This window comes from Thamnophis sirtalis, unplaced genomic scaffold, assembly GCF_051295495.1.
Source record: "Thamnophis sirtalis isolate CommonGarterSnake01/CBP01778 unplaced genomic scaffold, rThaSir2_p1.2 scaffold_2, whole genome shotgun sequence".
Classification (NCBI taxonomy): Eukaryota; Metazoa; Chordata; class Lepidosauria; order Squamata; family Natricidae; genus Thamnophis; species Thamnophis sirtalis.
The window spans coordinates 164449974-164467961 of NW_028261382.1; the positions used below are offsets into that span (position 1 = coordinate 164449974).

Sequence of the window (17988 nt, forward strand, 5' to 3'; positions counted from 1 at the left end):
GGTAATAAAGGGATAGAGAGAAATAGAGTGTGTAGGTAGGTAGGTGGAGGGATAGAGAGAGTAATAGAGAGAGAAATATAGTAGATAGGGAGAGAGTAGTTAGGTAGATAGGTAGATAAAGGGATAGAGAGAAATAAAAGAGTATCGGTAGGTAGGTAGGTAGGTAAAGGGATAGAGAGAGAAATAGAAAGAGAAATACAGTAGATAGGTAGGGAGAGAGTAGGTAGGTTGGTAGGTAGAGGGATGGATAGAAATAGGAATACAGTAGATAGGGATAGAGAGAGTAGGTTAGGTAGGTAGGTAGGTAGATAAAGGGATAGAGAGAAAAATACAGTAGGTAGGGAGAGAGTAGTTAGGTAGATAGGTAGATAAAGGGATAGAGAGAAATAGAGTGAGAGTATCGGTAGGTAGGGAAAGGGATAGAGAGAAATAGAAAGAGAAATACAGTAGATAGGTAGGGAGAGAGTAGATAGGTTGGTAGGTAGAGGGATGGATAGAAATAGAGAGGAATACAGTAGATAGGGATAGAGAGAGTAGGTTAGGTAGGTAGGTAGATAAAGGGATAGAGAGAAATTCAGTAGGTAGGGAGAGAGTAGATAGGTAGGTAGATAAAGGGAAAGAGAAATACAGTAGGTAGGTAGGGAGAGAGTGTGTGTGTGTGTAGGTAGGGAGAGGGATAGAGAAAGAAATAAAGAAATACAGCAGATGTGTAGGTGTTTCTGCTGGCACAGCACTTGATCAATGTAATTTTCATCAATCAAAGAGTTTTTGGAAAGGGGGGAAAAAGTTTTTGCACTCTGCAAACCTTCCCAAAACAGCCCTTTTTAATGAAAACGGGCCCGTGTTTATTTTTCCCCAAAAAAAGGCATGAATAGCCTTGGGGGGGCTTGCAGAGTGCTCCTTGGGGGGCAAAAACAAGCAAAAAATGGCCCATTTTTTTTTTGCAAAAACGGGCCTGTTTTTTGTCAAAAAATTGCATGCATAGCTTTATGGAGGCTTATAGAGCGCTGCTGGAGGCTGGGGGGGGGATTTTTCACTCATTTTTGCCCTCCCCAGCCCCCAGGAACTCTCTGAAAGCCTCCATAAGGCTATGCACAGCCATTTTGGTGAAGGGGCGGGGCTTCGGGAGGCAAAAAATGCTGTATTCGGTGTATAGGACGCACCTAGATTTTCAGCCTCTTTTGAGGAAAAAAGGTGCGTCTTATTCTCCAAAAAATACGGTATGTACTTCTTTTGCACTGAGTTAAATTAAAATTAAACTTTGATTTTCATAAAATATAATACATCTCTGAAAACCAATTCTGCCATCATAACTGAAGTACAACAAATTCTTATTGAAGCAGGTTATAGGATGAATCTCAGAAAGTTACAAACATTGAAACTGACTTGAAATCAGTAATGTTTATATACATTGCCTTAACTCTACTAAATTTAGTGGGACTTGGGTATGTATAAAATACATACCCAAGCTAGAATTGACTTATCACAAACATTTTATTTCCCAAACACTCACATTTGGTTGTTTAAATAGGCACAGAAAAAGTCCGACAAGCTCAGAACTGTAAAGATCTTCAAATTGTAAATCCAGATTGGTTATGGTGCTGCTTGGAACGATGGGACAAAGTAGAGGAACAATTGTTTCCTTTGAAGGAGGATTATTTCAAAACACAAAGGTAAAAAGTAATAATTGATTATATGGAGATTCTGGTTATGTGCAACTTGCTTGCGTTTAAAAATTAATGTCCTGCCTTCAGAAATAAAGATATTGGAGAAAAATCTTTAAAGCTTGTAAGGGAGTGTGAGAATGACATTGAGGAAAGGAAACAATCAGACAAGAGGGGCAGCAGTCTCCAGTAGAAATTCAAAAAACCTAGAAAAGACTAGTCCAAATGGATCAAGCAGTTAAAAGTGGCAGTGGAAAGTTTATATTTTCAGATTTGCAAGATTGATGTTAACTCTCCCAAACAGGAAACATGACCAGATAAACTAAAACTACTTTATTGAAGGCTACATTAACAGAATCTTGACTTAAATATATGGGGGGTTCTTAGAGGAAACAGATGATAGTGATCCATTTCAGTCTGGATTCAAGGTAAGTGAAATTATCTTAGTTAGGTAGATGAGTATGGTAGGCCAGGAAAGGAGTGTAACCCTTCTGGACATATTTGCTCTGAGCCTTTGATAGCATCTTTCATGGTATCCTTCTGTAATGCCTCTGGAAGTTTGGAGTGGGGATATTGTTTTGCAGTAATGCCCCTTCCAGAAATAGCTTCTATTGGTATGGAAAAGAATCTGAAGTCCTCCATTATAGGATGCTGCAAGACTCTGTTCTTTTATTCCTCTTATGTTACCCGTACACAAGCCAACAAAGAACAAGTTGTTATAAGAAGAGGCAATGTTGGGAATGTGGATATTCTAAAAGTCATTTATTGCAAGATCAGTTGGACTTGAAGAATAGACCTTACTGAGTTGACATATGTTCCTCAGCCTTAGAAGGAAGCTCCCTTCAAGTGAGAGAATGGTTGGGAAATTAAGACAATGGGAGTCAAAGGACTTATGCAGTTTCTGGGAATGGATTATTTTTAATGGAAACTTACTTTAATGGAATCTCAGGCAAAGCTCTCTAGGATGGTTACAAATAGTCCTCAATTTACAACTACAGTTGAGCTAAAATCTACAATAGATTTTGTTTGATGCATTCTGATTAAAATTCAATAAATAATATTGAACTCTTATAGAAACGATTGTGTTCTACAAATACAGAAAACTTTGTACAAAATGAGAACATTTTATATGCAAATTTCTGTATCGGTTATGGATGTAGTCAGCCTATACAGTTTATAATATGGCAGTTAAAGAAGTAGTAAATATTAGCTGAGTTTCTTTTTTTGTATACTTTTTGTCTTTCCTTGTTTCGAATAACTTATTTGTTCAATTCAATGTCTTTTCTGAAATTAACCATACATTATATAAGTATGTTTTCACAGTTGGTGTTTTAAAAACTTGAGATGAAAGTGAAATAATTATCCTTTTTGTTTTTATAGCGCTTTCACATTGGTTCTTATACATACTTATACTCTCAAAATCAATTATTTTATTAAAATGCCGATGATTTTTTGTTTATACTTTATATATCATTTTCAAGGAAAGAAACAGGAAAAGCTAATTGCTAACAGTGTTTTAAATATTTAACAGAGAAAACAGTCCTGCCATGTTTCCAGATATCCCTTTCCAGACTGCTCTTTTTCATCCAACTCCCATTCATCCAAAGTGTCAGCCTGGGCCTGAAGTTCGACTTTATGATCCCAATACTGGAAAACTAATTAGGAAAGGATCTCAGAATTCCAACCAGTCTCCGTATATTCAAGCACCAGCTCCTCCTCTCACTTTACCAGTCCATGGGGAGCATTCTTTATTCAGGTACATAAATATATGATTTTCCTCTTTTTTTATTACATTTAACATGGAAAGAAATAATTCATATATTTGTATATTTTATTCTTTCAAGAAGCACTTTATTAGAAAACTGAAATCAGTGCCATGTCCATTTTTAATACTTAATAAGGTATTTGCAATACCTTTATAAATAATTAAAATTTCTAATTTCTGTACATCTTGTTTTCAGTTTAAAGTATGCAATTATGACTGTGAATCTGTTACATAGGATAATATAATTTCTTACTCTTTCCTGTAATTGTCAGAAAGGAAATTATAAAACTTGTGGAGAAGTACAGTTGAGCATTGTTATATTTTGCAGTCTGATGGGTATTTGTGACATAATAGATGTTATTTTAAAGGTATGAGAGCTATGGCAACAGTTAATTAAAAACTTTGATGTACTTTGCTAAACTGACTTGTTTTATATTTTTAATTTTAGTAGCAGAACCTCACACTTTTAAACGGTTTCTATTTTGATAATATTACCTGATAGAATATGAATCAGTATCTGTCCAAATAAAATTATAAGTATGCAAAGCACTTTTAAAATAGACACATACTTTGAAGTCCTTTGTTCTGAATTCTCTTTTTGTTTTTATAAGTTCTTTCAGTGGTGGAGAGATTCCTATACTTTTACCTTGACACTGGCAAGAGAGGAGGTGGGAGGGCATTCTAACTGATGCTTCCTTTAGAATTCTTTGAACTATGACAGGGAATTCCAAATTGAGCAACACGATTAATATATTTTTCCATTGTACAAATCTTGAAATGGTTGTTTATATCATGCCAAAATTGGCATTTTGTTCAGTTCCAGTCATAACACATTTAATAAGGAGGTCTGAATTTTCAGAGCTGTTCAACCACATCAACAGCTTTTTGACGAAGAAGAGATTCCAGCAAGTGAAAATGAGGAGCCTGGCCCATCCAGAAGGAAGCGCCAGCCAAGTATGTCTGAGACTATGCCACTCTATACTATGTGCAAGGAGGATTTAGAAAGTATGGATAAAGAGGTAAGCTAAAATATCTGTTCATTAAGATTAAAAAATATTTATAATGTGTAAACAGGCCAAAATTTTGGCTAGGTACAATTATCTTGGAATTCCTTTTATTAACATGTCCCATGATGAGGAAATGACAGTTAAGCTCAAAGATAACTTTTGTTTCCATTTATTTAATAGTAGTAATAACAATAACAACATCAATAATAATATATATTTATTATGTTTATCCACTTGAATGAATTGCAACATTTTTTGGTTGTCTTCTTAGCAGAAATTATTCCAAACAATGGATATTTTGAATTTTGAAATTTAGAAAGTGTCTTTTCCATTGTAAATGAGGGTGTAAAAGACATATAGCAATTGCTATTTTTTCTAAATGAGAGCTCATGAATATCAAACTATTATTTAAATTAAAAAATACATATTATAAGCAGCTCTGCATCAAATACGTGGAACACCAGTTGTAATATCTAAATACAAATTTTAGCCTCAGTAGATCAATCTTACATCAAGATACCTTGTGATATTCTAAAATTTATATTAGAGTAGTTTTAGGTAAAGTCAAGGCCACAGAATAATGTCAAGTTTATGGATTCTCCAGAACTTTTCAATAAGGTATAAATAATAAGCCGTATAGAAAAAGTTATAAATTAAAAAGAAAAATGGAAGCAAACTCTCTGTGAAGTGAAATGTGAAAATAACATATAGATGGTAGTGATGCAAATGCCGAGATGTTTTATACTATATCTTGTACTAATCCGAATGATTCATTCCCCATTTTTGGAAATATAAAATCCATCTTTCTGATTCCAGAGCCTTTAGGATACAGTACAGAAGTTTTTCTTTTAGAATTTTCTTAGTTTCATATCTCAAACTTCATCAAGTGATGTAGAAAAAGTGGATATGATTCTTTCTTTAGTTTCCAAATACACATTGTTCTTTTCTGTCCCATGCTAACAATCTTTGTCCCATGTGAGATTTTTAAGATGTTCTCTTCAATTATTACTTATTGAAAAATCACACATAAACAAGACCATGACTATTTTTCCTTTGCCTACCTCTGTCATAGAAGCGTTTTTATACGTTTTATTTAATTAAAGCTTTAAATGAAAAAAAAATCATGTACTGCTTTGCATTGAAATTATCAATTAATTGCTAATATTTGCATTAATTTAAGCTTTACATTATGCCACCTTGTTTAGAGGAGAGTGGAGTTAAAAATAATAAATACGTTTTAAATCAAACATGCAAATGTCACATTTTGAATAGCGAAATTGAAAAGAAATCATTTAAAATGTGTTATTTAAATTAGTATTCTCATTTTTTTTCTAATTTTTTTTCACTCCCAACTAATATTGCTCCACAGGTTGATGATATTTTAGGAGAAGGTAGTGATGACAGTGACAGTGAAAAAAAGAAAACAGAAGAAGAAAAGCAAGAACCACATAGTACTACAAAAGAGACTCTAAATATAAAAGTGGAAGAAAGACCAATATCAACATCATCAAGTGAAAGAAGTTTGACAGGCAGTATACCCAGGTATTTATTAACATTCTTAAATAAATCCTTCAGCATCAGTTTCTGCATTTTAAACACAGAAAGCAACAAGCTAAATGGTTGCCAGTAGTTCATTAAAGCCATCAGTATTTGTTTGCCTGTGTATATGGAATGTGTATATGAAAAAACACGTAGTCATCGACATATAACTATTCGTTTAGTGATGGTTCAGCGTTACAGTGGTACAGAAAAAAGTGACTTGCAACTGGTCCTCACAATTACAGGCGTCACAGCATCCCCATGATAAAAAAATCAGAATTCAGGCATTTGACAACTGGAATGTATCTTCCTTGTGTCAAATGACCACCATTTGCAATTTTCCTAGCGGGCTTCTGAAAAGGAAAGTCAATGGGAGAAGCCAGATTTGCTTAACATCCATTGTGAATCACCTAACAATTGAAGCAAAAAAAAATAATCATAAAATTGGACATGACTCACTTAATAACTGCCTCACTTAGCAAAGCTAATTCTTATCCCAATTGTGGTCATAGGCTGAGGACTACCTATATATCCTTCTTAATATATTTTTGAAAGGTAAGCTATCTGAAATATGAGCAGGTTATTAGGGAATTCCTAAAATATTGGTCTGCTTTCCCATTCTTCTTGAAATCCTGTACTCCTTTAAATGTTTATTACAAAATACCCTATAAAACAATCGGGGGTTAACCAACCAAACTTGTTTCATTAAATTAATGTTAAGACTAAACATACTTTCATGATACACTTTACTATTCTAATTTAATAATTAATGTTTTCTGATTCTTCACCACCTGATGGACATCACTAACCATGCTCTTGATTGGTTAGCATTTTCTCCAAAGACCTGTTTCCTAACATTATGTTTCCAAAATATTTAAGATTTAGCTTCATTATAAGTATTGTTTTATTCTCCAGTGAATTGTGTTTAGTCCAATCATCAGTGTGTTTTCCATCAGGGGTCTCTTTCTGGGAATGTAAATAAAATCATTAGATTGCAAAAGTGTCTTCACCACTGCAAAAGGATTAGTATTCTTAGCATGGCTACACATTGGTGTGCATAATGAGAGATTGAAGTCTGATAAAAACAGAACATTGCCTCATAAAAATGTAAATTTTCCATACTACACGATTGAGGAACAGTTCCTTAAGTACTATCTGCTGGCAGCAAGTAATGCATTAAAAAGAGCTTTGTCAAAGAAATGGGTGAAAAAGGAAGACACATAGGGTTATCTTCTCTCTTCTGTATCAATGAGCTTTCCTTGAACCTACTACTGGATGTATCTATTTTTATTTATTTTATTTTACTTGATATCATTTAGAGGCTTCCCAATTCCAGATGATTCAATAAGGTATCTTGCAGGGGTTCAACCACCATTCTTCCCCCAGGCCTGAGAGAACAGCCAGAATTTTACTGACTTTCCAAAGGACATTAGGGAATAAGTTGTATAGAACCTGGGCAGAGATGCTGTCCTGGAGAGCAAGTGCTACAACTGAGAACATACATGTTTTCCAGCGGAACAATTTATTAACTTCATCAAATTTGTTATCAGTTCACTTTTCTTTCTATTGCTTGAAAGTTTTGATAGATCTAAGAAAGTGATGGAACACTAGCTTGTAAATGATACTGATTTAATTTACTGAGCATCAGGCTTCAGAGTCTGAAACATGTTATCGCTAATAAAAAGTACTCTTAAATTGCTGTTCTACAATATAATAAATCCTATAATTATATAACATGTATACATATTGTCAAAAGATTAAATGAAAACCTCATTATTACAGACATTTTTATAGAAATCATAGAATCAAATACTTGTTAATTGGGGAGGGGAAAGAGGGCTGTTAGTCTCCAGAGAAGGGCCTAAGCTTAGACAGAGCCATATAAGTTAATGTTACTCAGTAACAGTATAAGCCCTTAGTGGTCAAAATTCTGGTGCTATGCTTCTAAATTTATTATATAGACTGAAGATTTTACGAATCCATCAAGTTACACATACTACATATTATATTACCAAAGCAACATGATTGATAAAAGTAAAAAAAAAGTTATATATGATGATGACTATTTCTCTTATTCTGTCTCATCCCAGATCTATAAATATACTAGTACATTTCTTTTCAAAGTATTGCTGATAACTGATGGATAACATTGAATTTTAGTGTGCACTTCTGTTTAATCATGTTATTCCTAAGAAAGGAGTTGATGCTTCCCAACTCCTTTCTTCTATTTTTTGATAATTTTGATTTTAAAAAATTGAAACAGAAAGATAAAACTAATACCTACTAATATAAAGTAAGAAAAGAAAAAGAAAGAAATCAAAGAGGAAAAAAGCTAAAAGCAATAAAGGAAGAAAAAGGAAAACAGAAAAGAAAGAAAAAATACAAAGTGGCTTCTGATCTGCTTTACAGCAATTATAAGTACAAATATAAATTTAACTCTTATTCTTTGATTATAACATAACTATCTTAAGATAACATAACTTTCATAAATACATTTTTTCTGTTTCATGCGAAAAGTCCATAAGGGGTTTCCAATCAGCAATAAACAAAGGAGTCAATTTAGGCATCTCAGCAATTTAACATCATTTCACCAAATATTCCTTCATTGTGATTAGCACCAAATCTTATTTTGTTAGTACAATATGATAATCTCACTGCAGTTACATAAAATAACAAAATTCATGATTTTTCCCAAACTGTATCTCCATCAATTGCAAAAGAAAAGTCTCTCAATTGTGTATTAATCTTTAAAATCCTCTGAATCAGTGTAGGTATGTTAATCCCATTTTTTTTGCTTGTTTACATATCCATGTAAAGCATGATAAAATGTCCTTATGCTGCAACATAAATTTGAAGTGCCTTCATGCATTCTAGACAATTATTCTGGTGATACATACCAATAATACATCATTTTACAATGTTTATGGATGTCATTTCCATATTGGCAGGAATTCTGTATTGGGTGCTTACCTGTCACCTATTAACTGGATGAAGTAGTTTGTTCAAGCATTCATTAGGTTTTCATCCAGCAATCCCAATCACCTCCAGTTTTGTATCAATAAAGAAATAGATTCCAGCAGTTCATTATTCCCAGCTGTGTCTTCTTTCGAAAAAGTGGTCACCACCAGCTCTTCCATGATAATTTGGCTAAGTTGCCACTATTTCTTGCAAAACCTGACCTTGAAGAGGTATCAAATTCTATTCATCAGAGGCAAACATGACAGCTTGTTTAGAACTAGAGAAATCAATGAATTATCATGAGATAATACCAGGCAAAGCCCAGTAGGAGTAGATACAAATTTGCCAATACAAAACTAATTTGATATTCTCTTTCAGAGAATATTTCAGTAAAACCAATTCTAGGGGTTTCATAAAGATAGATGAAGATTTTTTTTTCAGGAGTTGCTTGCATTATATGAAAAGCACAATGCAAATTATCTGAAGTGTATTCAAAGAAAGAATTTTCAATCAATTGCCAGGTTGTATTTCACTCCAGTGTATTATCTAATTGGCACAGATGTGATTTGGATTAATTATATTTCCAGAAACTATAAAGTGATAGAAGATGCCAGTAGGCATGTATTAAGATAATCCTGGGATGTTGACAGAAAATGTGCTATTATGAGGAGCTTGCAGAAAAACCTTAAATAAAATATTCTCAGAAGTCAGCAGTGCTAGAGCTCTTATTTCTATTTAGGAAACCAGATCAGAATCATTTTTTAAATTTATATTTAGAGTAACAGTTACTTCATAGTAATTAAAAATCAAATTTAAATCAGGGGAGATGGATAAGTGAAGTTTGGAAATAATTTCCAAAAGGTATATTTCAAAGAGGCTATTATTTAAAAATCTGTAATTAAAAATCTGGCTATATTCAAGGATTTTTGGAACTGCTAGCTTAAAAGATATCTAAAAGTCATTTTATCAAGCACTTTGGATTATGACTGGAGCAAATATATGGGAGGACTTCCTTTAATAGTCATGTCAAGTTATTTTTACTATCAACGTTATATATGAGCAAGGTATACTATTCCCATGGCTCCGCCATCCTCTGCTTTTCTTTGCTGTGACTAAAACTGAGATGGAGTTTTACACTGAATTTATTCTTTCTTTAAAAAAAAAAAAGGAATATAGACGTGTGAAAAAGTACACCCTATGCAAAGTTTTTTTCCCTTTTTTTAAACATCAGCAAATCAATGTTATCTTCATTCAAATAGTATATTAATATAAAGATGCAATTCAATAAAAAGCTGATTCATATGAAGATAGCAATAGCAATATAGCAATATAGCAGTAGACTTATATACCGCTTCATAGGCCTTTCAGGCCTCTCTAAGCGGTTTACAGAGAGTCAGCATATTGCCCCCAACAATCTGGGTCCTCATTTTACCCACCTCGGAAGGATGGAAGGCTGAGTCAACCCTGAGCCGGTGAGATTTGAACCGCTGACCTGCTGATCTAGCAGTAGCCTGCAGTGCTGCATTTAACCACTGCGCCACCTTGGATGATGTAAAGATGATGTAATTCAATAAAAACTAATCATTTACTTAACTAAACTATGCCATTTCCTTCTCTGGAAAATTGAAGTTCACCCTTGTTTCACCTGGTATTGCCCCTTTGGCAGAAACAACCTCATTGTTATGTATAAGGTCCACTTGTGGTTGACTCTGAATCTCATGACTATTGGTGTCATCCTGAAGCATCTTGAGGTATCAGGAATTTATTACAGATTTTGTGTTGACGAAGACCCAGGTCCTGATGCAGCAAAGCAGACCCAAACCATAACATTTTCACCTGTGCGCTTTACACATAGTATAGTTTGTCCTAGTGAAATGCTGTCTTTGGTTTTCGCCAAACAGAATTTCTGGTACTATGGCCCAATAATGCTTCATCAGTACAGAGCAATATTTCCAGAAATTCTTTGGCTAGATGTTTTTGTGCAAACTTTAATCTTGCTCTGGTTTGAAGGGTAACTTTTCCAGGCAGCCAAGGATCCCCGCTGGCACATTTGCCATGTAGATCTATTTTACGCAGCTTTTTTCTAATGGTAGACTCATGATCTTCTGGATAGTGGAATGATTGATGTCCAGTCTTTTTAAACCCCTTTCCAAAATCACAGGCATCTCTAACCTTTTTTCTTAAAGCGTCAGAGCTCTTTTGATCTAAGAATGTGGTATCAGACACTTACACAACAAGAGTAAATCAAATTAAACGTTCAAGGTTTCAATCAGACAGGTTCCTCCTAAAGCAGGGGGTGTCAAACTCGCGGCCTGCAAACCAGGTGCGTCATGTGCTGGCTCTGCCCCCACCTGGTTTAGCAAAAGGGGGGAAGTCCCGGTACTTTTCCCCCTTTTACTGCCGTGACGACACGAGTTTGACACCCCTGTCCTACAGCCTTTCTAATGAAGCAAACATTTGCACCTGATCTGGTGTACCAGATTCTAAGTTGGAGTATTGGGAGTGGTGAAAAATGTAGATGTTTGTACTTAATTAAAATTAAGTTTATACTTAATTTTTCTACACACAAAATTCAATTTTTTTCATTCAAATCACACAATGGACTACAGAATGTAAATGGTGCATCATGTTTATTATATTCCTATTTATCAATATTAATATTTAAATAAATATTAAATTGAATCAAAAAAGTACAAGGGTTCACTTACTGTTCAAAGTTATGACAGTGCTGAAAAAATAAGATACACTGATGTTTTCAGTGTCCCACAATCATGTGATCACCATTACAATCAGCATTCACTGTTCTGTGCCTGACCTGTTTTTTTTCCCGTCCTTGCAGAGAGGAGAGATTGGAGAGGAAGGATTACAGGAGAATAAGCACCACTACATTCCTTTTGATGTGTATTCCTTATATGTCCCTCTTGTAATCCCTTCTTCATCGATGCTTTAATTCATTATAATTCAATGTAATTGAATTGTAATTGTAATCCAAATAGAGCTGCAAGTTCCAATTGTGATCAGTAAATGAGGACTTCCTGTAAAAATACTGTTTCACATTTATTTATTTGTAAAATTTATTGGCCACCCCGGATGATCCTGGGTGGTTTACAATCTTAAAAAGAGAAAAACTATACAAAATCTAAAGGACATAAATAAAACACATCTAAATCTAAATCAGTAAATACAATTAGGATACATAACCTCACTTTTTATTGTTGCATTCATATCCAACCTTTTTAGAGTTCCAGGTGAAATACATGGGAATTGTTTTATCCCCACAGCAGTAAAATCTTTGTGGAATTAGGCCCTGGTTTCAAATATATGTTGGTTGTTGACTGGGGACTTGAACCTCTGCTTTCAAGCCCAACTTGTTAATCACTAATCTACATATGCCTATTCGCAAATTCATAGAAATAGAATGTATGTGTCTTGATGCAGATTACATATTCATATAGATATGATTTGATCAGGTATTTTTGTTGAAAAACCTAATGGAAAAACAAACTTAAGAGTAGCATAGTGCCTCTGATATTGTGACCGTGGATTTTTAGCAGAAATATGGTGACAATATGTCAAATTCGAAATGTTCTCTTTGAGGAGAAGATTAGTGAGGGTTTTTGTCTGGTATACACACCCGAGCCATCTAAAATTACTGTCCTTACCCAAGCTATTGTTTGTCTTATTAAAATATTTTAAGGTGAATCTTGGGGAAACGGGGAGGGAGATGAGTGTTCCAAAACAGGGATCCAAGTATTCAGGAAATCTTAGTGCATTTTTACTTTCTTACACATTGTAACCACACTGTTGACCTTGTCTTAAAATATAATTCATGTTTTGGAGACAATTTCATCAGAATCAGTACTATGTAATATTGAAATCAAGTGTTTGATGTTATAAAGCATAAAAAGCTTTTATATATGTAAAACAAGGAATTCTGATTTTAAAATGAGCATAAATGGTCTGTAACAAGAATTTTCATGCCACGGAAGTGGTTTGTTTATTTGCTTGTCTGTTTTTAATTCTCAGAACCCTGTTAGGCAAACCTCTTGTCATAAAAAAATTGGCTGCATTCAGCTGAACTTTTTTTCCCTTTCTTTGGCTCTTAGTCCCTCACAGAATCCTGCCAAATTATCAGCAAAATGCTGAACAAATTAAATAAATACAGATACTTGCTCATACAGTCATTCTATGATGTAGATAAGCAGTTCCTATATATGATAAATAAAATATATTTATATTTATTTCTAGGTACTTTAATCTTCCTAAGCAAGGCAGGCAGAAACCTATATTGGACATATTCATTTTACCTACTTTTGTTTGGGATTTCAGGGGAAGGTCTTATATTCAGCATTCAGAGGCCTATTGCTGTAGTAACACAGAATCTCTAATAGCACTGGACTTGGCTTAGTTGATCAAAATTCTTATAGATAATAGTTGGGTTTTAATCACAATTATTGTCTGTATCCATACCTGCAGGGGTCACAAGCGAAAGCTAGCTGACGACGATGTTGCCAGTGAATCAAGTAAAGGATCGAGCAATGAAGACGAGGAGGGTAGCAGCTCAGAGGCAGATGAAATGGCGGCAGCATTGGAAGCCGAACTGAATGATTTTATGTAACTGAATGTATGCGGAAGTGAGCTTATTTGAGCTTTTTTCAACCACTCAAGATTTGAATGAGCGGGTATTTCCCATCACCTCCAAAAAAGGTGTATATTTTGCAAATCGCATAGGAGGTGTAATGCATTATTTTGCAAGGTCTGAAATAGATGTTTTTAAGATACTTACTAAAAGAATGTATACTTTTTTTACAAGGAAAAGTATTAAAGAGGGAGTCAGTGTGATATGCCAAAGACATAAGTTCTGTAAAACCTCCTTATACAATGGTGCAAAATTTTGAACTGATTTTTTTTTAAATTGTCATAATGGCTTTGGGAACCAAGCTTCAGAAGGAAAGATCTGAGGAATGTATTGCATGATTGAGCTAAACGGATAGATGAGATGATTTCCTTCATTGTGAAATGTTATGGAATAAAAAAGGTTTTTTTTTTTTAAAAAGGAACATTTTATATTTGTATAGAAACTGAGAAGGCTTTATGCAAGCTTTATGAATTCTGCACTTCATGTACCCACCGCTTGCTTCTAAAAGAAATGTAATAATTGACTTTCATGTTTTGTTACTTTATGGATTAGTTGTATTCTTTAAGATTCCATTTAAATTTTAACCTCTATAATTGCAGTTTAAATACGGACTATTCTGTGTATTACTGTACTGCCATTTAAAAGATCTTTTATTTTCTGCTGTATTTGAAGGGAATGGCTGCAAGCTAATTCTAGATAGTATTTTATTTCTTTCAAAGAAGAGATGTAAAGTTTTTTGTACATTCTATTTCATATTTGATCTACAAAACAGATTCTTTTCATATAATAAAAGACATTTTATAAGCTGTGGTTTCAAGTCATGAATTGAAATGTTAATTTTCTAAGATGTATCTTTTCCAAGATTAGATATAATGAATTCTTAACTTTATTTTGAAAGAAATCAAAACATGTATGGTAGAATTTGTTTCATGCTTGCTATCTAATCTATTGTATTAGCTTAGCTATATTAGTTCAGACATAGAGTTCTTAATGTGTTTGAATAAATGCTTTATTTTGAGTCATTACTTTTCAAAAAGCACTTGTTGAGAGGTTTTTTTTAATAAAACTAAAACAATAATAAATGAATGATAAGATTAGGAATTAATTTATAATTTAATTGTGCTTTCAAACAAGTATTTTACCTAAGTGGAATATTTGTCTGCAATCCACAATCTTGCATCTCCAGATAAATTTCAGTTGAACCTGTCTGTTATATCTCCTTAAATAATGCCATACACTTTGTTGATGTTCTGTCCAAGAGAAAGGAAAGAAAGATCAAACACAATATAGTTACTTACTATGTATTAGTAAAAAGCTCTTTTTAAAGTATCTTTCTGGTTGAATAGATTGATATAAAATGTGCTAATCTCTATAAAGCAAATGCATTTTGTTGGCAAGGCAACTACGCATGCTGCTTAGTAGTAAAATTGATCTTGATTTTAAATGAGCTAAAATTTCTTCCTTTAGTTGTAGTTAAAAAGTGGGATGTCAGCACCAATGTTATAATTACTGCCTACAGTGTCCTAAAAGTTTCTTTATGAACCGATAAATGACACTATTCACTAGGAATAAAAGAATAACAGAATAATAGAGTTGGAAGGACTTTTGAGGTCTTCTAGTCCAGCCCCCAGTTTTAAATGTTTGTATTTGCTTTGCCACATAACATGTAACATCTATGGAAACCTTACTTGCTTAAATTTGCTTAATTTTTTTTTTTTTTACATATATGCTGTTAGTTTTGCCATTGTTGTATATTTTCTATTTGTTGCTAATCAGATATTGCTGGTACTACATTTTTACCTTTTCATTATTTTAAATAAGAACAGCTATGGCTTTCAAGCTCAGAAAAGGCAATACTGGTGTGGAGGCAGTATTTTTGCACTTCTTGTCCAGGGCATTCCCAATCTTATGGATACACTGGTTCAAAAAATATTTAAAGCCACAAGTGTCCTGCTCCTCTCTTATTCACTCATGCATATTACCGTCTTTTCTGCACATTTCTATATGCTATGCAAATTTTAAAAAAAAAGCTTAAGCAATATGCAGAATTAGAGAGGGAAGTCAATTTTACTCCAAAGGAAAGAAAAAAAGTATGTTTGGCATATGATTAATCAGTGTTCCACACTAATATTTTTATCAATGCCAAGGCAAAAGTTTGAATGAAGAAACTGATTTGAAAGTCTTGTGTGGATTAATTACATTGCCATAAATTTATTGTAGCAAGGTGCTACAATTTTTGTTGAGGTTAAAACAGCAGCCATAAAAAAATTACTTCAAATTCTTTCTTCTTCCCTTCCTATTCTTGCATTTGGATCCATGCCATTTCTTTAAGCACAAACATTCTGCTTGTATGTATATATCTGCACTATATGGTCATTCAAATATTGAATTATTGTTCTGGAAAATGTATTTGACTGTCAGCTGAGAAATATAGCTACCCACGTCCTAGTGCTTATGCAACAAAACTACTTACCTCAACAAATACATTTTTTAAAAACTCCTCTGTACTTCAAATATTATTTCAGGCTGAAAATTACACCATTTAAAGGAACTTGAAACCATTCCTCAAATGACATGTGATAAAAAGTAGCAAAACTAATATGGAGTTGAAATTCTTTCCAAACATGACACAAACTTTTCAAATATTTCTCATACTTCAAAGCTACAAGGGCACAATTTAAATCAACCCCACCCTTTTATGCACATAAAAACCGGGTGGAGTTTCTATTGCTGGCACTGCCACCTTCTTGGCATTTTTGCCCTTCCTCCTGAAGAAGCAGTTTGTATTAAAAGTGTGTGTAAATCCTTACGCCTAACTGCATCATCCTTTGAAGACAGTAAAAATAATTGTGTTGCTTTATGCTGCAGAGCCTATGGGCTGACGTGATTTGAGCAGGGACTGGTAGCGGTCCGCCGCTCATTGGGAACCAATCCACGTGAGGGGTGGACGAGTGTGCGAAGCTTTATTTGCACATGCCCAGGATTAGGTTGCACACACCGCAATCCTCAGCCAGTCAGAGAACCCCCCCCCCCCCAAAAATGAAGATCCTTGATTTAGAGAAAAGAAGCATGGCTGTAATACCAGATGAAGACCTTGCACATTTTAATTGTGGTGAGATCATTGTTCAATATCCATGTACAATAGCTTGTATATACTTGGAAGGTTGCCAGAGATGAAGCTACTCTAGTCTGAAAAGTTTTCTTCTACTGAAACAAATGGCTGTGGATGCTTTGGGGTGTCTATGGGATACAGTAAGAAAAGTCAAAATTGTGGTTGTGATGGTGCAATTGAAGCCTCATCTGGTTTTTAATGTTCCTAACTCTAACCCATTACTTAAAGGAGAAGCTCAGGAGAAAATTGAGCAATAATTATTTGTGAATAATTAGGTGAAAATAGGTGACTGTTGAAACAACTTGCAGATGGCAACACAGCCTAGCTGATCAGCTTATGTTGGGGCCTCTGATTGTCCTATTGAGTGAGGCTTCATTGCATGATTACAGATCTCATCTTGACTGTTGATGCTCCTCTGTGGGCATCCTTGGCTTTGTGGCAGGGAAGAACTATTAGGAAAGGAAGCTACACTGTTCCATGATTCGGGTGGACACTCTCATATCTCATATCTCCTTACATGGCCCCTGAATCTGCCCAAGCATCCATGGTGATAGAGGGAGCCAGGAACAGATCGCACCATGCATACAGTACATATCTGGAAGAGGAATTAGTCTTCGGTGAGGAAGTGTGTACACTCTCAGCTACCAGTCAGAGAGCTGTGAAAAATAACAATCCTCCTTGATCCATTAATCAGCAACCAGACTTTAGGTAACAGGTACCCTCACCAGTTAAAATTGTGACACGTGAGAAGATAAGTAAAAGGGAACATGGTACCTCTTTAAATATTACTTTGCTTGTTTTGCTACTTGCATCTTATTTAATTTTAAAGTATAGAAAGCTTTATAGAGCCAAAATGCCATGCTATTTGAAGCAGTTGAGCAGATAGATGTGAGACTAGTGCTAAGCAAGCATCAGGGCATTTCTGCAAGAAAGATAGGAAAAGGCAAAATCGGGCAAATCAGTCTGTGCCCTCCCCAATGACACATGGAACCTCCCACATTTGAAAGCTGATTGCTCACCTCTTCATCTAAACAGGCTTTTTAGCTGTGGATGCATTGGAGAGAAAGGACCAGGTGATTCCCTAGCTCTCAGTGACCCCATTAAATGTCAGAAGGTGAGGCTTACTCATTCTAACTAACTTGTCCTGCAGGGATGTGATTACATGGAAAGAAGAAGCCTTGAGTTCCCTGGAATGGGGTAAATATATATACTGTAAATAAAATTTCAATAACATTTTCTGAATTTCAACTTATAAGAAGCATTTTAATTCAAGACTACTGTATGTGGAAGCACTAACTTGGGCC

The 17988-nt window shown here is 34.4% G+C and overlaps 1 protein-coding gene across 1 annotated transcript in view; it reads left to right on the forward strand.

Annotated features, from left to right (window-relative positions):
• CTDP1 (CTD phosphatase 1) overlaps window positions 1-14376 on the forward strand; it is a 41313-nt gene extending 26937 nt beyond the window's left edge. Inside the window, exons 9-13 of the mRNA XM_014069301.2 lie at window positions 1532-1673; window positions 3196-3420; window positions 4289-4448; window positions 5806-5978; window positions 13410-14376. Of these exons, the coding sequence (XP_013924776.2) occupies window positions 1532-1673; window positions 3196-3420; window positions 4289-4448; window positions 5806-5978; window positions 13410-13551 (842 nt within the window). The 3' untranslated portion in view covers window positions 13552-14376. The remainder of the gene's footprint in view (window positions 1-1531; window positions 1674-3195; window positions 3421-4288; window positions 4449-5805; window positions 5979-13409) is intronic.
• Window positions 14377-17988: the final 3612 nt, after the last annotated feature.